Source organism: Taurulus bubalis, assembly GCF_910589615.1.
Source record: "Taurulus bubalis genome assembly, chromosome: 12".
Lineage (NCBI taxonomy): Eukaryota > Metazoa > Chordata > Actinopteri > Perciformes > Cottidae > Taurulus > Taurulus bubalis.
In genome coordinates this window covers 8,066,756-8,089,337 of record NC_136600.1, presented here as the reverse complement: position 1 = coordinate 8,089,337, position 22,582 = coordinate 8,066,756, and the positions used below count along the sequence as shown (strand labels likewise).

General features: G+C 42.2%; 1 protein-coding gene across 1 annotated transcript in view; it reads left to right on the top strand.

Moving 5' to 3' along the window:
• The window catches only part of LOC306745099 (plectin-like), a 37,833-nt gene extending 16,893 nt beyond the window's left edge, over nt 1–20,940 (top strand). Inside the window, exons 19-35 of the mRNA XM_079227834.1 lie at nt 83–178; nt 279–404; nt 593–745; nt 859–1,013; nt 1,233–1,359; nt 1,918–2,101; nt 2,843–3,000; nt 3,720–3,898; nt 3,995–4,133; nt 4,257–4,613; nt 4,699–4,782; nt 4,878–4,982; nt 5,108–5,206; nt 7,008–10,361; nt 12,548–19,616; nt 19,839–19,955; nt 20,121–20,940. Of these exons, the coding sequence (XP_079083960.1) occupies nt 83–178; nt 279–404; nt 593–745; nt 859–1,013; nt 1,233–1,359; nt 1,918–2,101; nt 2,843–3,000; nt 3,720–3,898; nt 3,995–4,133; nt 4,257–4,613; nt 4,699–4,782; nt 4,878–4,982; nt 5,108–5,206; nt 7,008–10,361; nt 12,548–18,718 (11,487 nt within the window). The 3' untranslated portion in view covers nt 18,719–19,616; nt 19,839–19,955; nt 20,121–20,940. The remainder of the gene's footprint in view (nt 1–82; nt 179–278; nt 405–592; nt 746–858; nt 1,014–1,232; nt 1,360–1,917; nt 2,102–2,842; nt 3,001–3,719; nt 3,899–3,994; nt 4,134–4,256; nt 4,614–4,698; nt 4,783–4,877; nt 4,983–5,107; nt 5,207–7,007; nt 10,362–12,547; nt 19,617–19,838; nt 19,956–20,120) is intronic.
• Nucleotides 20,941–22,582: the final 1,642 nt, after the last annotated feature.

Genomic DNA, 22,582 nt, shown 5'->3' with positions numbered 1-22,582 from the left:
CTCTATTATCCATATGCTACTGAGTGAAGCCTGCGCTCATGCACCGTCATCATGTCTTCTTTGTCTTCTTTGTCTCTCTCAGGCCTTCACAGCCGCCCTGCAGACTCAGTGGAGCTGGATCCTTCAGCTGTGCTGCTGTATTGAGGCTCATCTCAAAGAAAACACAGCCTACTACCAGGTATGTGGCCGCTTAATGAATTCAAACTGATCCATAACCTTGTACATCCATCAACATTCAGTGAGCAAAGAATCACATTTTCCTGTCTCCCATGATGCAGTTCTTTGCTGATGTGAAAGAGGCTCAGGACAAGATGAAGAAAATGCAAGAGAACATGAAAAAGAAGTACAGCTGTGATCGCTCCACCACAACCACACGGCTGGAGGATCTTCTGCAGGATGCCGTGGTGAGTGAGGGCTGCTCGGCGCTAAGCTGTACATGCTAAGCTGTACATGCTAAGCTGTACATGCTAAGCTGTACATGCCACGGTCATGCCAGATGACCAAAAGAGCAAAATGTTCCCACCTTTTTTATTTCAATTGTGAGTTTTGTGTTTCATTTATTTGATTGCATTTGTTTCCCCACCCCCCTCAGGAGGAGAGAGAACAGATGAATGAATACAAGACTCTTGCGACCGGCCTGAACAAGAGAGCCAAGTCCATCATCCAGTTGAAACCACGCAACCCCACCACCTCCATCAAAGGCAAACTGCCCATTCAGGCCATCTGTGACTTCAAGCAGCAGGAGGTCAGTGATCTGGGAGTCGTCCAGAGCCGCGAGTGGTCAAACGCGTCGCCCAGAGCCTCAGCGCCCCCCTCCTTGACGTCTGTCTAATTTACCAATCCTGGATTGTGTTTCAGATCACTGTCCATAAAGGAGACGAGTGCGCGCTCCTCAACAACTCGCAGCCCTTCAATTGGAAGGTCCTGAACCACTCCGGACACGAGGCGGTGGTGCCCTCCGTCTGCTTCATGGTGCCTCCGGTCAACAAGGAGGCTGTGGACAGCGTATCCAGGTGAGAACACACGTGTGCACGAGCTGCAGAGTTTATAGGAAATGTTTCTATTTTTAACTGGTAACAGATTTAGGAAGGCAATTCTGTTTCTGTCAACAGGTCCAATCAAATTGCACATGTATAATGAGTTTAAAACTAAACTGTAAATGGTAAGGACAGGTATAATCTCTGGAGTGCCGTGGGTTTCCTAATTGTTGCTGCGTTCCTCTCCTACTTCAGTCTAGATGCAGGTTACCAGCAGACGGTGACTATGTGGCAGACGCTCCATATAGACATGAAGAGCTTGCTGTCGTGGCAGTACCTGATGAGGGACTACACACAGATACGCACCTGGAACATCACCATGGTGAGCGTGAACACTGGTATACACAGCATTTTAATTAAAATGAAAAACAGAGAAGAGTTGTTGTATTCGGTGCAAACTTTAATCTTGAGCTGACCTGTGTGTGACAAAATACTAATAATAAAACTTTACAAAAAACATATTATTAGAATTCTTTAATTAATATTAAACAACATAACATGTTCAGCCTACTGACTGTACTAGAAAATAAGACCAAGCCAATAGCTTCCATGAGCTGTAAATAGGTAATGGAATCTAAATAAATAAATGAAGGCTGGGGGGGTGAGACAAGTCTGTTATTTTAAGAGCAGAATATGCAGGGTAGGGTTTTAATACGTTAAGTGTTTGGATTCTCATTCAGTTACCGTAAGATCGTTTTATCGCTCTGGAAAGCGTCTGCTAGCCTTGACACAATTATCAGCGAAACCGTTTTGTTACTGCTTTAATGATTGTATTCAGTCTGAGTCCAAGCCAAAAAATACATCATTAAATTACAGTCTAAATCCTAAGAATACGTAATAGTCTTCTAATTCCTCCCCCATTCTTCTCCATCCTTTTCAGTTGAAGACCATGAAACCAGAGGAGTACAGGCTGATGATGAGGAACCTGGAGCTCCACTACCAGGACTACATGCGCAACAGCCAGGACTCGCAGCTCTTTGGCCCCGACGACCGCATGCAGATCGAGGAGGACTACACCAAGTCCACAAAGCATTTTGAAAACCTGGTCCGCTCCATGGAGAAAGGTAACGCTTTTTTGGGGGTTTCCCTCCAAACAACAAACGATTCATGGATGTATAAAGGGAATATACTATAAGCGACGAGCAACTTTACAGAATGTAATTGTTCACCTTTCAGGACGAATGGTTGTTAGGCTCAAAGGTGAGTGATGTCAAGCCGGTCAAAGCTGTAGCTCACCAAGCAAGTGTGTGTAGACGCTATGAAGCTTTGGATGAGACGCTCCTAGATAACCAGTAGTGTGATTAGACTTCTAAGTGACTGCATGTTGGTTTGGTCCCAACGTTGCTTTTGTTCTTTGGTTGTAGCTCTGCAAAAGTTAGGCTGTTAGGCTACAGCGTGTTTGGCTTCTCTTCACGCAGACGTATCATCAAATGGTATGGTTGCTTGGGTAGAAAACACTTGCCATACATATGCTGTATGTTATGACTGTAGTTCATATGGAGCTGCGTGTATCACGACACATAATGAGCTGCATGTATGATCGTGCTTACGCGCACGGCAAATTACCTGATAGATGTCGCAAAAATTGAGATTTGAGTGTGAAAGATGGCAACATGTAGTTGCACATCAACAATACCTGATCGTACTGTGCCATGGACACAAAACTCGTATATAAGCTCTGTGACAGTACTTTGTTTTATCTCCCGTATTCAGTATATCGAGTGCATCAACACTCACTTCTTGCCTCTTGACTTTATCAATCTTTTACTTTGCTGTTCTAAAGTAATACATATGCTGCTACACAGGTCAACAGGATGAAACTCTGTGTAAGAACTACATCTCCGAGATCAAGGACCTGCGCGTGAGCATCGAGAACTGCGAGGCCGGGACTGTGGCTCGCATACGCAAACCCATGGAGAAAGAACCTCTGAAAGAATGTGTTCAGAAGACAGCAGCCCAGCAGGTACTGTACATGGCAATGTGGCCATACTAATTACACTACATTACCACATTAGACATCAGGGCCTATGGGCTTGAGTCAGATGGCCTTGATGATTATCTCAAGGGCTAATCTACATGAGCTTTTCTTGTGTTTTTACTTGAGAGGATGAAGTAGAAAACGCGTGCATCATCTTTTCTTTTGGCTGCAATTGTGCACATTTGCATGGCCCTCGTGACTCTATTTGAGTGTCATTTGCTTGGTTAGTTTTCAAATAAGCCTGGCAACAGCTATGGAAATAAAGTAAGGCTCTTAGCAACCCACTGACCCGAGAGGAAAAACAAATCCACAAAGAGGGAATGATGAAGCAGAGGAAGGTAAAATGGGAATTTGCTAATTCTGTGAGGGCCAATGATGGACACTATTGTTGGAAAGAAAACTAAACCACTGGGCAGAATTGTAACTGCTTTAAGATCTTGAAATTGTAGCAGTTCAGAGAGAATTGCAGAGATTACAATCAGACTTCTAGCCGATTTCCTACAACGGCTGCTCAGGTGACTGCTGATCTGAGACTGTTCATTTAAATATAAAGGTGCCTTCAAGAACATTTTGGGAATCTGCTCCTCATAACAGTCTTGTTGGGAGGGACTTATTTGCCTGTTCATCCCCTCCCGCCCCCATGTCTAACAAAGATGACTCTTCTGACATGTTGCTAACTCTTGTTGTCTTCTTCTGTTGTGCAGAAAGTCCAGGTGACACTGAAGGGCCTCAAGAAGGACCTTGATAGCGTGTCTGTGAGGACACAAGAGGTCTTGGCCTCCCCACAGCAGTCTGCCTCAGCTCCTGTCCTGCGCTCAGAGCTTGAACTCACCGTGCAGAAGATGGATCATGCCACCATGCTCTCCTCGGTTTACCTCGATAAGTGAGTCCCGGTCAAATTAAATGAGATTATGGTGGTGAAATGCACTGATGCCACATATGCCCTGCTAATGTGTTTACTCATTGCTTCTTGTCCCAGGCTGAAGACTGTGGAAATGGTCATCCGTAACACACAAGGTGCTGAGGGCGTTCTCAAGCAGTATGAGGACTGTCTGCGTGAGGTACACACCGTGCCCAGCGATGGCAAGGAAGTAGAGGCTTACAGAACAAAGCTGAAGGTAAACGGCATATTTTCATCAGCCAATTGGAAACTGTTTCCATGAATCAGTTCGGCCTAACCGGTGATCTTGACCTTGTTTGCTCACTGCTGACTGGCCTTTCTTTCTGCATGAAATCTGCAGAAAATGCGAGTGGAGGCTGAGGGTGAACAGCCAGTGTTTGATTCTCTGGAAGAAGAGCTGAAGAAGGCCACCGCCGTGAGTGACAAGATGTCACGCGTGCACAGCGAGCGGGACGTCGAGCTGGACCACTACCGCCTGCTCCGGTCTGGTCTTCAGGACCGCTGGAAGGCCGTGTTCGCCCAGATGGACATCCGCCAGAGAGAGCTCGATCAGCTCGGCCGCCAGCTAGGCTACTATCGCGAGAACTACGACTGGCTGATCCGCTGGATTTCTGACGCCAAGCTAAGGCAGGAGAAGATCCAGGCCGTGCCCATCAACGACAGTAAAACTCTCAATGAGCAACTGACCCAGGAGAAGGTACATTAAGAACCGCCTTTTTTCTAATTAATTTCACGTGAGCTCAATTAATGAATTAAAACCCGTTCTTTTTTTTTATAAACAGAAACTGCTGGAGGAGATTGAGGATAACAAAGACAAAGTTGATGAGTGTCAAACATATGCTAAAGGTTACATTAATACTATCAAGGTGAGCATAAACAATAACAGTTTTCATAAATTACTGTAAATATTGTAATTTGGTGCATTACTAATGTATGGAGGATCACCTTTTTTTCCAATCAGGACTATGAACTCCAGTTGGTTGCCTACAAAGCTCAGGTGGATCCTCTTGCTTCTCCCTTGAAGAAAAGCAAACTGGATTCTGCCTCTGACAACATCATTCAGGAGGTTTGTTTACGAGAACCCATGTTGGATGTAGCTTCTAGAAAATAGCTTTGATAAAGGACATCGTAACCATTGACTAATTTGACTGTAAATGACACAGATGCTTCGTTTGTCTCTCCCCGTATCAGTATGTAACGCTGAGGACCCGGTACAGTGAGCTGATGACTCTCACTAGTCAGTACATCAAGTTCATCACTGACACGCAGCGCCGCCTGGAGACTGAGGAGGTTCGTGACAACTGGCTGAGGATCCCAAACAAACTAAATTCTAACATTAACCTAACCAACCAACCAAATAATCAACCAACCAACAAACGAGATTACCCGCCGATCACCGAAACACATGCATGCACGCACTGTGTGTGTATCACACACACAGTGCGTACAAAAAAAAAAATGTACGGGTGACAAACGGTTCCTTTGCACCGGTTACGCTTGAAACGTTGGCATGCTGTAGCTGATCCATATGCTAGAGAAGCAGATTATTTTTGCCTTCAGTAGTGATTATTTCACGACAAAGGATTAATGGGACACTGAAGAAAAATATCACGAAATTAAGAAGTGCAAACAAATATGATGCATATGGTTTGAGTGTAGTTCACATCCAAGTGAATCCAGTGCTTTATTAGATTATTCATTCTATTAATTCTCAGCCTAAAACTAGTCTAAATATACACAGTACACTGTGTGTTTATACTAGCTACCTCATCTCCATTCATTGTGAGTACTGTGATGTGGATTTAGAGTTAGGGGTTCCTTCTTTCACTACGATTCTCCTTTCCTTTCTTATCTTTCTGGCCACTTAATTTCTTGAGGTTAAAATCAAAGTGTTTCCTGGTTATCTTCAGCCCTCCTTCGCCCCCTAAATTAACACAAGTTTCAAGTTTTACATTATTTTCTAACCCTAATGTTTTGTTTGTTTCTTTGCTTCTCTTAACTGCTTGCCAGTGCTTTGCCATGATGAATGCTTAACTTGTTTGAGCATTAAGAGGTAAATTATTCACATTGTTTCTACTTTACCATATAATCTCCATTCCCTCTCATCCTAACATCTGTGTCTCTCTCAAACTGCACTTTGGCTTTTCGTGGCATATTTATTTCCTTGCTTTCACTGCAGCCATTCATAAGATTGCAGTAGCTATCCACACTTTCTTACTCTCACTATGTACGCAGTGCTTCTTACACTTGCTGCATCTATAAACAGGTTTCGTCATCTGAACCTGTTGTCCTTGACTTTGCCTTTTCTTTCCATTCTATTTTGTGGCAAATAGTGCTTTAAAGAACCCATAGTGCATGGATTAGATACAAGCTAGTCTAAGTAAATGGTGTGAAAAGGTTTAGTTGAAATTATTTAGTGCAAATATATTTTTTATGTGAAACGACAGAAACCCACCTAAAAACAAAACAGAACGCATTAACACCAACCTTATCAATATTCAAATAGTGACAATAGCTATGTGTCAGAAATACTCTTACATACATAGAAATGGCTTGTCCTCCCATTTATGCAATAAATATTTAAAAAAAACATTTCAACAAACAATTACAGTTGAGTATTAAAGTTAAATTGTAGATGTACAATTTGATATTGGAATCACAATTATAAGGCAGTTTTGAAAGTTAGAAACAGCTACAGTTGCATGCCATATGGTTTTCTTGCTGTGTTGTGAAGTGATGTTTTGTTTCCATACATTGATTCGTTCATCCCCGTCACCAATTTTTGTCTTGTATTGCCTTGTCATTAATTGTTTTATTGCATCGTGAATTTAACATCACTTTAATGAATGTGCATCTAATTTGTGTCCAGTGAATGTTCTTTGACTTGACCTTTAAGCTAACATTAACATTAACATTGCCTTTGTAATACAGTACATTAAATTACTCTCATTTCGGTGTGATTAGGCTGTGATTACTCTAGTTATCTCAATTTTAATCCACACCGCTTTGAGCTAGTTGATGTACAGTATTACCTTTAACATGTCATGCTTGATTATAATCCTTTCTTTACCATTTGCCTCCACTAATGCAGAAAGCTGCAAAGAAACTCAAAGCAGAAGAGCAGAAAAAAATGGCCGAGATGCAGGCTGAGTTAGACAAACAGAAGCAGTTAGCTGAAGGTCACGCAAAGGCCATTGCCAAAGCTGAGAAAGAGGCTCAAGAGCTCAAGCTCAAAATGCAGGAAGAAGTTAGCAGGAGAGAGATTGCTGCTGTAGATGCAGAGAAGCAAAAGCACAACATCCAGCTGGAACTGCATGAGCTCAAAAATCTGTCTGAGCAGCAGATCAAGGACAAAAGCAACCAGGTGGATGAGGCTCTTCACAGCAGGACCAAGATTGAGGAGGAAATCCACATCATCAGGATCCAACTTGAGACGACAGTAAAACAAAAGTCTGCTGCGGAATCTGAGCTCATTCAACTTCGTGAAAGAGCAGCCAAAGCTGAGAAATTTAGAAAGGCCGCCCAGGAGGAAGCTGAGAAGCTCCACAGACAGGTCAATGAGGAGACCCAGAAAAAGCTCATGGCAGAGGAGGAACTCAAACTCAAATCTGAGGCAGAGAAAGAAGCTGCGAAGCAAAAGCAAAAAGCTCTGGAAGACCTTGACAATCTCAAGATGCAGGCCGAGGAAGCTGAAAGGCAAGTGAAGCAAGCCGAGATTGAAAAGGAGAGGCAAATCAAGGTTGCGCACGTGGCAGCGCAGAAGAGTGCCGCGGCTGAGCTCCAGAGCAATCAGAACTCCTTTGTGGAAAAGACCTCGAAGTTGGAGGAATCCCTCAAACAAGAGCATGGCGCTGTCCTTCAGCTGCAACAAGAAGCGGCGCATCTGAAGAAACAACAGGAGGATGCGATAAATGCCAGAGAAGAGGCAGAAAGGGAGCTTGAGAAGTGGAGGCAAAAAGCTAATGAGGCCCTCCGTCTAAGACTCCAGGCTGAGGAAGAAGCTCACAAAAAGAGCCTCGCACAAGAAGATGCTGAGAAACAAAAGGAGGAGGCTGAGCGTGAGGCTAAAAAGAGAACCAAAGCTGAAGAGTCGGCCCTGAAGCAGAAAGAGATGGCCGAGAAAGAGCTTGAGAGGCAGCGGAAGATAGCTGATAGCACAGCTCAGCAGAAACTCACGGCAGAACAGGAACTGATACGACTTAGGGCCGACTTTGACAACGCAGAACAGCAGAGATCCCTCCTTGAAGATGAACTTTACCGCCTGAAGAATGAAGTCGTCGCAGCACAACAACAAAGGAAACAGCTGGAGGATGAGCTGGCTAAAGTGCGGAGTGAAATGGATATACTCATTCAACTTAAGTTTAAGGCAGAAAAGGAGTCCATGTCCAACACAGAGAAGAGCAAACAACTCCTTGAGGCTGAAGCCAGCAAGATGAGGGACGTGGCTGAGGAAGCCAGTAAGCTTCGAGCCATCGCAGAGGAGGCCAAGCATCAGAGGCAAGTTGCTGAGGAAGAGGCAGCTCGTCAGAGAGCAGAGGCTGAGAGGATTCTCAAAGAGAAGCTGGCTGCAATCAGCGACGCTACTCGTTCGAAAACAGAGGCTGAAATCGCCCTGAAAGAGAAAGAGGCAGAAAACGAAAGACTCCGTCGTCAAGCAGAGGATGAGGCTTACCAGAGGAAAGCTCTTGAAGACCAGGCTAACCAGCACAAGCAAGAGATTGAGGAAAAGATCGTCCTACTCAAACAATCCTCTGAGGCTGAAATGGATAGACAAAAAGCAATAGTGGACGACACGCTGAAACAGAGGCGAGTCGTTGAGGAAGAAATCCGAATTCTGAAGCTCAACTTTGAAAAGGCCTCATCTGGAAAACTTGATCTGGAGCTGGAACTGAACAAACTCAAGAACATTGCAGAGGAAACTCAACAAAGCAAACTAAGAACAGAGGAGGAGGCGGAGAAACTAAGGAAGCTTGCCCTTGAGGAGGAGAAGAGGAGGAGGGAAGCAGAAGAAAAGGTTAAGAAGATCACCGCTGCAGAGGAAGAGGCAGCCAGACAATGCAAGGCCGCCCAAGAAGAGCTCGCTCGTCTGAAAAAGAAAGCCGAAGAGGCCAGGAGGCAGAAAGACGTGGCCGACATCGAAGCAGAAAAACAGATTGTTGCAGCCGAACAAGCAGCCCTGAAATGCAATGCAGCTGAGCAGCAAGCTCAATGTGTCCTTGCTCAACAGAAGGAAGACAGCATCACAAAGAAGAAGCTTCAGGCAGAGTACGAGAAAGCCAAGAAGCTAGCCAAGGAGGCAGAGGCCGCCAGGGAGAAGGCAGAGAGGGAGGCGGCTCTGCTTCGTCAACAAGCAGAGGAAGCAGAACGGCAGAAGTTAGCTGCTGAGCAAGAGGCTGCAAACCAAGCCAAAGCTCAAGAGGATGCGGAAAGGTTGAGGAAGGAGGCTGAATTTGAAGCTGCCAAACGAGCACAAGCAGAAACCTCAGCACTCAAGCAGAAGCAACAGGCCGACGCTGAAATGGCAAAGCACAAAAAACTGGCAGAGCAAACATTGAAGCAGAAGTTCCAAGTGGAGCAAGAGCTCACAAAGGTTAAACTGAAGCTTGACGATACCGATAAACAGAAATCCGTCCTGGATGAAGAGCTGCAGCGCTTGAAGGATGAGGTTGATGACGCTGTCCAACAAAAGGGCCAGGTAGAGGAGGAGCTCTTCAAAGTCAAGGTTCAGATGGAGGAGCTGCTCAAACTGAAAATCCGAATTGAGGAGGAAAATCAACGCCTCATCAAGAAAGACAAAGACAACTCTCAGAAATTCCTTGCCGAGGAGGCTGAACATATGAAAAGGCTCGCAGAGGATGCTGCCAGACTTAGTGTCGGATCCCAGGAGGCTGCACGCCTGAGACAGATTGCAGAAGAAGACCTCAACCAGCAACGAGCTATTGCAGAGAAAATGCTCAAAGAGAAAATGCAAGCCATACAGGAGGCATCTCGACTCCGAGCTGAGGCAGAGATGCTCCAAAGACAAAAGGACCTGGCTCAGGAGCAGGCACAAAAGCTGCTGGAGGATAAACAACTAATGCAACAGCGCCTGGAAGAAGAGACGGAGGAATACCAGAAGTCACTTGAAGCGGAGAGGAAAAGGCAGTTGGAGATTGTAGCTGAAGCCGAAAAACTCAAACTTCAGGTTTCTCAGCTCAGTGAAGCCCAGGCCAAAGCTGAGGAGGAGGCCAAACGATTCAAGAAACAAGCTGATAATATTGCTACCCGTCTTCATGAGACAGAAATAGCCACCAAAGAAAAAATGACTGCAGTGCAAAAAATGGAAGACGAGAGAGTCAATACCAGCAAAGAGGCTGGCGATTTACGCCACGCAATCGCAGACCTAGAGAGGGAGAAGGCTAGACTGAAAAAAGAAGCAGAAGAACTTCAAAATAAATCTAAAGAGGTATTGTGTCAAAAATGGCATAACCGAGCAGCTTATGTCATTGTTATCTCTTTCTGAAAACTAATACACTTCTTTCTTTAAATTTCCTCTATCCCTTTCTCTGACTGTACTAATCACAAAACCATATCTTTGATTTTAAATATCATTTTGATTACATTTCTTTTGACAGTGCACTGTGCTCATGCAGATCATATCCTGAATGTCCCCTCTGATCCTGGAATGTTTCTTCATTTTGAGACACGCTTCATACATCTTTTTCATTTCAAAAGTGAAATTCATAAAATTGATTTAAAAATGTATCGTGGATGGTAGCCAAATCTTGAATATTAGCTATATTTGCAGGATGAAAAGACCAACCCATTAGTGGCAAAGAAAATGTTACCTTCAGTAACCGTCCCATTTGTAACAATGCCCAGCTTTCATCGTGAATGCTGTTAAGCAGACATCTCCACCCCAACAGATAGATGTATTTGTGCTTGTCAGGCAAGCAAAACTCTGTCACCAACATAGACATGCTAAAACATTTACCAGAGATCTCACCATACCTTTCCTCCGTATGACAAGTATATGTTGGCGTCATCCCCAACCCCTCGGTTTATCCATCACCTCTGGTGGAGGAGGAGGGAATTTGTATATTCTATACCATGCACTAAATTGGGAGCGTTGTTGATGTGATGATTATAATCATTAGACTACAGAGAGGTTAAGTTGAAAAACAGTGGATTATTCCTTTGATGTTTAAATATTATAAAAAGGACACTATCCAAGATCCTTGCCAACTGCTTATCTTTACTAATTATATGATATATCATCCTGAATTCTGAACCTCGCCATTTAATTCAACATAGAATTTCCGGTATATCATTAGCAGTAAATTCTTATGCAACAAAATGTATTCACTGTTGCAACACATTGAATAATACAAAAACTGTATAATCTAAACAAGTGAGAGCATGCAATATAGCATTCTGACATTTGCCAATTTATGGCAACCACAATTTTACAGAATATGTTATCATTCCAATGTCAGTTTGTAAAAGCTTTAGTATTTGGAAATCCTCAAATCTAGTTCATCATAATCCAAATTGACCATGTCAGTGACTTTTCTCAACTGATTTGTAGCACTTCCAGGCAGCGTACAATGGTGGCCCTGAGAGCTCAACGCACAACATAAGCGCACTGCAAAAAGAGAAAACCCAACCATGTACAGACACATGCTGCAAAAACACAAGCAAAAAAAGAAACCCACTGCAAGTCGAGAAAACAACCAAACACGGAAACGGTTTCCGCTCATAAAGTCATTGAAGTTGGCTATTTGTCAATGTTTTTGGACAATCAGCTAACATTCTGATGTTATTGCAGATTACTGCTGTTAGCCTTGTGTTTGCCTTTATTTTATTAGCCTGCCAATTCAAATAATTTAACAAAATACACACAATTAATTGTGAAACGGGAGAACGTTTTGTTACCTGGCTAAAGTTATTTTCAGAATTGATGAACATGAATTAAAATTGTTTAATTAATTGGTTTGAAACAAGGCAAAAGTAATACAAATGTCCAGGGTCCTTTGTAATTATATGTAAATCCAGTGTGACTTCTTTATAAGCAGAGCCATCAACAAATTACTACAAATAGGAATGTAGTGTTTTGGTCACTTTAATTCATTTGCAGATATATTATATAAGGTTACATAGTCCACTACCAAATCGTTGTGCATTTTAAAATGAGATGGTGATAATTTTGTCTATAATTACATATACATTACATTCACAATTAATTTGAAGTGATTATCAATCCCATGAAGGTAATGTCCATGCAGAAAAATGTCAGTCCAAATTCCTCTCGGCAGGACATGCACATCAAAATGAAAAAGGGATTGGAACAATTTATTAAAATCAATTAACTTTTTTGCTCCATTTTTTGCTAGTTGAGGAAAGTCATTCTCATGGTTGTTCTGGACTTATGTTTTATATGTGTGTGTATATATATATATATATATAAACTGCACAATCAAATTTGAACAATATGTTATCTCCCTATGCATAAGCAGAGTGCATTGTACAAATTATATCCATGACAAATGAAATATACAAAATAAACAATTTCGATAAAGAAAATATGTTCAGAATATATGTGCCTCACCTATATACCAATTGTAACTTACTTTTTCTATTTATTTTTATCAGATGGCTGATGCACAGCAGAAACAAATTGAACACGAGAAGACGGTGCTCCAGCAGACATTCCTGACAGAAAAGGAGATGCTTTTGAAGAAGGAGAAGCTAATTGAAGATGAGAAAAAGAGGCTGGAGAGCCAGTTTGAAGAAGAAGTCAAAAAGGCCAAAGCTCTCAAAGACGAACAGGAGCTCCAGAGACAGCAGATGGAGGAGGAGAAGAAGAAACTTCACGCCACCATGGATGAGGCCCTCAATAAACAAAAAGAGGCTGAGAAAGATATGCTTAAAAAGCAAAAAGAAATGCTAGAACTGGAGAAGAAGAGACTAGAGCAGGAAAGGATTCTTGCAGAAGAGAACCAGAAATTGCGCCAGCAGCTGCAGAAGCTTGAGGAAGCACAGAAAGACCAACTCACTGACATAGACCCTGACAAACAGCTCATCAGTGTTACAACTGTTGAAACAACAAAGACCACTTACAATGGACAAAATGCCAGTGAAGTAGACGGTGTGGAGAAGAGACCAGATCCCTTGGCTTTTGACGGCATACGTGATAAGGTACCTGCAAGCAGACTTCATGAGGTTGGCCTTTTATCCAAGAAGGAGTTTGACAAGCTACGAAAAGGCAAGACAACTGTTCAAGAGCTTGGTGAGACTGCAAAACTTAAAACAACTCTTAGAGGAAAGAATTGCATTGCTGGAGTTTTGACATCATCTAATCAAAAAATGTCAATCTATCAAGCATCAAAAGAGAAGAAGATTACTCCTGGCACAGCCATGATCCTTCTTGAAGCTCAAGCAGCTACAGGTTACATTTTAGATCCAATTAAGAACCAGAAACTTTCTGTTAATGAGGCTGTCAAGGAAGACTTGATTGGCCCTGAACTGCACAACAAAATGCTTTCAGCAGAGAGGGCCGTTATTGGCTACAAAGATCCATACACTGGTGGAAAGATATCTGTCTTTGAAGCCATGAAGAAGGGTCTGATCGAACGTGATCATGCCATCAGAGTCCTTGAGGCTCAGCTTGCAACTGGTGGCATCGTCGATCCTATCAATAGTCACCGTGTACCCAATGAAATTGCCTACAAACAGGGACAATATGATGCTGAGATGAACAAGATTATGGAGAAACCATCAGATGACACAAAGGGATACTTTGACCCCAGCACTCAGGAACCATTGACATATTCTGAGCTAATGACGAGATGCACTACGGACCCTGACACCAATCTGCTACTCCTGCCAATCACAGACAAAGCTGCTCAGTGCTCAAGTATATACACGGAAGAGGAGACCAAGGATATGTTCAGCAAAACAACTGTGTCTGTACCATTCGGACGATTCAAAGGGAAGACTATCACCATTTGGGAAATAATCAATTCTGAATACTTCACTGAGGAACAGAAGAAGGACCTTCTCCGTCAATACAAGACAGGCAAAATCACAATCGAAAAAATCATTAAGATTGTCATTACTGTAGCAGAGGACAAAGAGAAGAAGAATGAGATTACTTTTGATGGTTTGAGAGCACCTGTCCCTGCCACTGACCTCCTTGAATCCAAAATCATTGACAAAGACCTCTACAACAAATTGCACAAGGGCAATAAGACGGTAAAAGAAGTATCTGAGATGGAGCCTGTCCACAAAGCACTGAAGGGTACAAACTGCATTGCAGGTGTAGTGATTGACTCACTCAAGGAGACAATGTCCTTCTATCAAGCTATGAAGAAAGACATGATGAGAGCAGGGCCTGCCCTGAATATGCTTGAAGCCCAAGCAGGAACAGGCTATGTGGTTGATCCTGTTCATAATCAGAAGTACACTGTTGATGAAGCTGTCAAAGCAGGTGTTGTTGGTCCTGAGCTACATGAAAAACTCCTCTCTGCAGAGCGAGCTGTTACAGGTTACAAGGATCCTTACACTGGAAAGACGGTGTCTCTGTTCCAGGCAATGAAAAAAGATCTCATACCTAAAGAACAAGGAATCCGACTGCTTGATGCACAAATGACCACTGGTGGTATCATTGATCCAGTAAAGAGCCATCACATTTCTCATGATGTGGCCTGCAAGAGAAATTATTTTGACGACGAAATGAAACAAATGCTCAACAGTCCCACTGATGAAACTAAGTGCTTCTTTGACCCCAACACAAAAGAAAATGTAACATACTCTCAGCTCTTCAAGAGATGTGTCACTGACAAGAAAACCGGTCTCCAGCTTCTGCCTCTCTCTGATGAAGCAATCAATGCAAAGGAGGAGCCAACATACAGTGACGCCCAGACAAAAGAGGCTATGACTCAGTCAACTGTGGAGCTTGACTCTGGACCATTTAAGGGCAGGAAGATGACCATCTGGGACATCATCAACTCCGAATATCTGACTGAAGAACAAAGGCTTGACCTGATCAGACAGTTTAGGTCAGGAAAGGTTACAATTGAAAGGTTAATCAAGATTGTCATCACAATTGTAGATGAGAAAGAGGCCAAGAAACAAGAACAGTCCAGCTTCAAGGGCCTTAGAGCTCCGGTTCCAGCAGCCTCCCTGTATGACTCCAAAATCATTGACAAACCAACCTTTGACCTCCTTCAACAAGGCAAAACAACACCTAAACAAGTCAGTGAGAATCCTAATATCAATAAATATCTCCAGGGCTCTGATAGCATTGCTGGCATCTACCTGGAGCCAACCAAAGAGAAAGTAAGCATTTATCAGGCTATGAAGAAAAAGCTCCTCAGACACAACACAGGTCTTTCACTTCTTGAGGCCCAGGCTGCCACTGGGTTTCTTGTAGATCCAGTGAGGAATCAGTGCCTGACAGTAGACGAGGCAGTGAAGTCAGGTCTTGTTGGTCCAGAGCTACATGAAAAACTTCTTTCTGCAGAAAAAGCTGTCACTGGCTATAAAGATCCATTCACAGGCAACAAAATCTCCCTCTTTGAAGCAGTGCAAAAAGATCTCATCCTGAAAGAACATGCCATGCCTTTGATCGAGGCACAGATGGTTAGTGGAGGAATCATTGACCCTGTAAAGAGCCACCGTGTCCCAACAGATGTTGCTTATCAGAAGAACATTTTCAGCAAAGAACTTGCTAAGACCCTATCTGAACCATCTGATGACAACAAGGCTTTCTCAGACCCAGAAACCGATGAAAATGTTACCTACAGACAGCTTAAAGACAAGTGCCATAAAGATCCGGAGACAGGCCTGTACATCCTTCCACTCTCCAAGCCTCAGTCTCCAACTGTTGTGGAGAAGACATACCTCTACACAGAGGAACAAACACAGAGTGACCTGACAGACACCCAGATTGACATTCCAATCGAGGGCCTTGGTGATAAGCCAGTGAACCTGTGGGAAATCATGAACTCAAATTTGCTTCCAGAGCAAGAGAGGCAGAAGCTGATGGATGAATATCGCTCTGGTAAAATCACTAAAGAGCGGATGATCATCATTATTATTGAGATCATGGAGCAGAGAGAGATCATCAGAAATGATAATCCACTGTCATATAAGACCATAAGGAGACGGATAACAATTGAGGAGCTCTATAATGCCCGCATCGTTGACTTGGAGACGTACAACCTCCTTAAACAGGGCAAGAGGGACATCCGTGATATAATGGAGATGACCAATGTGAAACAGTATCTCTATGGCACAGGCTGTGTTGCTGGGGTCACAACAGACTCAAGCTCCAAGATAAGCATATACCAAGCAATGAAGAGAGGTTTTATCAAGCCAGAACTAGCCTTCAGCCTCCTAGAAGCACAAGCTGCGACCGGATTCATTATCGATCCAGTTAAAAATGAAACACTCACGGTTGATGAAGCTGTTCGTAAGGGTGTTGTTGGCCCTGAGATCCACGATAAACTTCTTTCAGCTGAGAGAGCAGTCACTGGATACAAAGATCCATACAGTGGGAAAATCATATCTCTTTTCCAGGCCATGAAAAAGGATCTTGTTCCAGAGGATTATGCTCTAAAAATGTTAGAGGCACAAACTGCCACTGGTGGTATTATTGATCCAGAATTCCAGTTCCACCTGCCAGCAGACATTGCCATGAAAAGAGGTTACATCAACAAGGAAACCAACGAGAAGCTAACTGACGGCGTTAAGGGATTCATTGACCCTGTCAACGACGAGGAACTATCATATGCACAGCTGCTCAAGAGATGCAAGTTAGATGGTGGGTTGCGCCTACTCTCCATGGGAGACAAGAGACTGATGTTCAAGGGTCTGAGGAAACAGATCACAATGGAAGAGCTGATCCGCTCACAAATTATTGACCAGCAGACTGTCACTGAACTGAATGAAGGTCTTATTTCAGTGGAGGAGGTTAGCAGTAAACTAGCAAGGTACCTTGAGGGCACAAGCTGTATTGCTGGTGTATTTTTAGAGTCCTCAAAGGATCGTCTATCAATTTACCAAGCCATGAAGAAGAACATGATTAGGCCAGGCACAGCATTTGAACTCCTTGAAGCACAAGCATCCACAGGATATGTTATTGATCCAATCAAAAACCTTAAACTGACTGTCAGTGATGCAGTTAAAATGGGTATTGTAGGACCCGAATTCAAAGACAAGCTCCTCTCTGCTGAACGTGCAGTCACAGGATATAGAGATCCTTATTCAGGGAAGACAATCTCCCTGTTCCAGGCCATGCAAAAGGGGCTCATCTTGAAAGATCATGGAATCCGTCTCCTGGAAGCACAGATTGCCACTGGTGGAATCATTGACCCAGAGGAAAGTCACCGTCTGCCAGTTGAGATGGCTTACAAACGTGGCTTCTTTGATGAGGAAATGAATGAGATCTTGACCGATCCATCTGATGACACCAAAGGCTTCTTTGACCCCAACACTGAAGAAAACCTAACCTACCTCCAGCTCATGGAGAGGTGCATCACTGATCCTGACACTGGGCTGGTGCTCCTGCTTTTGAAAGAAAAGAAGCATGAAAGGAAGACCTCCTCAAAATCCTCCGTTCGTAAACGCAGAGTTGTCATCGTAGACCCTGAGAGTGGTAAAGAAATGACCGTGTATGAGGCCTACAGGAAGGGACTCATTGACCACCAAACATACCTAGAACTTGCTGAGCAGGAGTGTGAATGGGAAGAGATCACAATTACTTCATCTGATGGTACTGTCAAATCGGTTATTATTGACAGAAGGTCTGGCAGGCAGTACGATGTTGATGATGCTCTTTCACGTGGCCTCATTGACCAAAGTGCCCTTGATACATACCGATCTGGAAACCTGGCCATCACAGAATTTGCTGATATGCTTTCTGGCAACATGGGAGGTTTCCGCTCACGCTCATCCTCCTTTGGTTCCACCACTGGTTCTACCTATTCCTCTCCCATGAGCCCCATACCCTCCATTAAACCACCTGCAGTCATATGGAATGACCCAGCAGAGGAGACTGGCCCTATAGCTGGAATGTTGGACATAGACACACTAGAGAAGGTGTCTATTACTGAGGCTATACACAGAAGCCTGGTAGACAACATCACTGGCCAAAGATTGTTGGAGGCCCAAGCCTGCACTGGAGGAATAATTGATCCCACAACTGGAGAGAGATTCTCAATCGCTGATGCAACAGAAAAAGGCCTTGTTGATAAAATCATGGTTGATCGCCTGAACCTGGCTCAAAAAGCATTCAACGGATTTGAAGACCCCAGAACTAAAATAAAGATGTCTGCCTCCCAGGCTCTTAAGAAAGGCTGGTTGTATTATGAAGCTGGGCAGCGTTTCCTTGAGGTCCAATATCTGACTGGTGGACTTATTGAGCCTGATGTCGAGGGCAGAGTTACACTAGATGAATCTATTAGGAAGGGCACAATTGATGCCCGCACTGCCCAGAAACTGAGAGATGTCGGTGCTTATTCTAGATATCTAACATGTCCAAAAACCAAACTGAAAATCTCCTTCAAAGATGCAATGGACAAGAGTATGGTCGAAGAAGGATCAAGCCTGAGACTTCTGGAGGCCTCCTCACAATCCAGCAAAGGCCTCTACAGTCCCTACAATGCCAGTAACCCTGGATCTGCCTATGGCTCCAGGACTGGCTCAAGGACCGGATCCCGAACAGGCTCTAGGAGAGGCAGCATTGATGCTGGCTTCAGCATGAACATCTCCTCCTCCTCCTTCACATCCTCTTCAAGTGGCTATAGCCGCAGATTCTGATCCGCTAGTTCTGTTCCTAACAATAGCCCAAGTGTCTAAGAATTAACAATAATAATGCAACAGTTGCATTTTTCATAGGCAAAAAAAAAGTTACAGTAACTAAGAAAATATTATTTATTTATTCTGCCCTGCATGTTGTCACATCAAGAATAGACAAGGCTTATTTTTCAAATAACAGATGGGTAATGTGCCTCATATATGGAGACAAAAGCAACCATTGCTAGATATATATATTATGTTTTTTTTCTTTAGTACTAATTACTAAGTCAGTTTATATTTTTCGAAGTAAAGCATGACATTTCTGCTATTTTTTAAGTGACTTTATAGTTTTCATTTTACACTTGTTAAAAAGTTGTATACTTGTGTTTTCTGAAACTAATATATACTTTGTATGTCAAACAGAGATATTTTTCCAGTATTCCTTTGAAATTCAAGGATATTTGTCTATTTTTTATCTTTTTTTCGACACTCCTACTTAATGAGATGCTGTACGTCGACTTAGTTTCTAACGTTTTTAACAGATTCTAAAATTCATATTTCTGAATGTTTGTATAGAGTTATGGAAAAATTATGTTTTATGTTAAATGTTTTCTGGGTAACGAAATAATATACCTTTGAGACACTACAAAATGGGACACTACAAGAATATAAAAAAAGACATGCCAGAATTAAAATTATGCAGACTATTCTGAAACCAGTTACATATCTATCATTATTTTGTACTCATTCCCATTTATATTTAGTGGAGTTTTGCATCCTTTGGGTTCATTGTTTTACACACTCCAAGTTTTAGATTCTATATAATAACCATCAGTCAAGTGTTCCTGGTTAATCCCAAGATGATGTCAGACTTCATCCTGATCCCCATACAGACCTGCGTCCTGTTCTTTTGGTTCTTGTAAGTTGAATTTGTATTTTTTCCCTTTTTGTTTTTTTATTGTCTGATTTCTTCAGTTGATTTTGATCACATCTCAGAGCCGAGATAATGTCATTTATTTATGCCTTTTTTTTTGCTATCCCACACATGGTGATATCCCTAGTGAACTATTACTATTCAAAGTTCTCATTACTGCTGATTGACGGTTTCTTTTTCTTTTTTTTGTCATCTTGTTTTTGACAGCTGAATCAGTCCCTCGGAGTCCAACATATGAACAGAGATACTGAGTCGGCCGCAGCATACAATCCTCTCAACTTGGATGGCTTTGTGAGTCCATGTCATCCTCACGCAGTTACACAGGTACAGTGTATAGCTGTTTTTGAAGTCATTTTCATTTAATTTGCAAAAGATGAAGTTCAGTTTCTTCCAGATTTGTTTGGCAACTTTCATTTCATTTATTTTTTTCCCGCTGCATGGTTTCATTTATTTTGAATTTAATTTGGAGCTATTTTCTTTTATTTGTAGAGCTGCCATTGAGTATATCCTTTCTTCCATCGCACATCCCATTTGAAGAAGAGAGCTGAGGCCAAGTCAACCTGAAACCATCTTGGGATACCTTTCTAGGAACACTTTTCATTCATTACCTTTTTTCATATATTTATTACTTGAATGCTATTAGTGATATTTGTGTGGTCATATCCAGATTTATCTTTTTTTAAGAGAACACTCCCAAACCATACACACATCTGTATGTGTATTATTTCTTTTAAATTGGCATTTACTGGAGAGCAGCATATCTTCAATTAGCTACTCTTACGTCCACTGAGTATATTTTTGTATTTTCTCTCTGTGAATCCAGTCCTACCAAAGTGCTCAAAGATGCATCGACATATTTGATACATCACCAATTTGCATGAATGTATGTATTGTATCAAATTAAATCATAACAGTTGACATTTACCACTGATTTTCTTTGCAAACTGAAAAAGAGCTTGATGCTTTATTTTACCTATAGTTATTTTTCCACAACAAGGATTTCTGTTCTGTATCCATTTTACTTCTGTAAATCTTTTTAATTTGTTTGCATCACGTTTTTTTTGATATATCATGAATTTGCCTTGCATGTTTTACAAACCGTACAAAGGATTTTTTGGGATAATGCTAATGTGAAATAAAGACAACTGCAGTTGTAGCTGTGCTGATTTATTTTGTTAGCAATATATCATTTAAAAAACTAACTGGTTTGTTTTGCCTCTGGGTTTTGCTTTGAATGATGTGGTGAGTGGATTATGTTGTAAGTTCTGACCAGTAACACTATGTTGTAAATAAATCTGCTCTGAAGAGGCCCTCGTGTCATTCATACATCAATATCCATGCATCTGAAGCTATTTTTAGAGTAGAATACCCTTTTTAGGGCTGCTTTCATGACATTTCAGAGCACTAATGACACACTAGAAACCAGGAGTAAGACACTTCCCATAATGCCCATTTCCCATTCCTCTATAGTAAATCACAACATTAGAGCACAACAGCTGTAGAGCAGCTAGAATCGACCAATTTTCCAGCCATTGAAAAAAAACAAAAAAAACATGGGGAACTGAGAGAAGAAGTAAAATGTCCTGGAAAATCTTGCTTTGTTATTTCATGATTTGTTTAAACTCTTGACTATGGACAACAATGGTTTCAAATGTATGCGGGGCATTGTTGGGAGTTAGATTATTATGAATGGGAAGCCAAGGTCTAACAGTATCCGAGTCAACTGACCAACGGCCCAATTTCTTTAATTTAATTTGCTACCATTGCCCCTTTAAAAATTAAACAACAATTTTACCGTAAGCAGTAGCTCTCAGTGAAGGTGATTAGCATCGTTAATGACTCTTAGCAAATTTAAAGGGTAATACCATGATCTTCTTATGTTTACCTTTTTTACCACACTGCATCTGTCTCTGTTTAGTGGTATGAATAGTCCCTCTGACCACCTGAGGGCGGTGTTGGACCAACCAACACTCATCCCTAAGGGGGCCAATGAATCAGGTCAGACCCGATGGTCAGACCATAGTCCGTCACCTGCTAGTCAGGTGATCATAATATGAACCCACTGAGGTTTATTGTTTTTTTAATGATTAAGTATTTGTCTGATTAATGAAGCTCTGATTAGGTTTTAAAGGCTGATGATAATACAATACTGCTTTTAGCTCCTTGCAAAATTACACATTTTCCTATTGTGATCAGGGTTTAAAAGAAACACCATTTAGATACTGATTATAAATCTCCTCCATTGGACAACACTGGTATGCATGTAGATTTACCGCCATTTACTTTAGACCAGATGCATACATGTTGTTTTTGCTCTATGTGCCAACATTAGCCACTTGGTTTGATGGAGGAGCCTGCCAACAGAAGAAATGGGGCATTCACCTCCCAGAATTCTTCACTGAGCTCCCTTGACTACTCTGATCTGACCCTGTCCCTCCCAGCTCTCCCGGCGCCGGAGGCTGGAGACGGGGAGGTAAGACCACAGGGACGAGTGTACAAACACTTGCATCGTCATATCTCGTATCCAGTAAATTAACTGTTGAATGACTCAAGCAGCTGGATATGATATAAAAATAAGCGAAACAAAAGAATAAGGATCATTTTGTAAAATTTTCTCCTATGCAGGATAAAGGGAACGCTTTGTTTGGACCGCTAACACCTACGTCACAGGATCAGAGACATGGGTAGGCTAATGTATGACATTTAATTTCCCCACTGCGGGACTAATAAAGGATTATCTTATCTGTCATTCATTCTTGCCACGATATTGGGTTACTTGCATCCATGATTAATTGACAATGTATAGCATTTGTAAGTTAAATGGCCAACCTTAGAGAAATATAAGATTATGTCCAATATAAGCAATACTGGCCCATCTCACATGTACAGTAGATACTTATGAATTAAACCGATTTTTAAGGAAATATTGTAATCCAATCGTGATTGAAAGT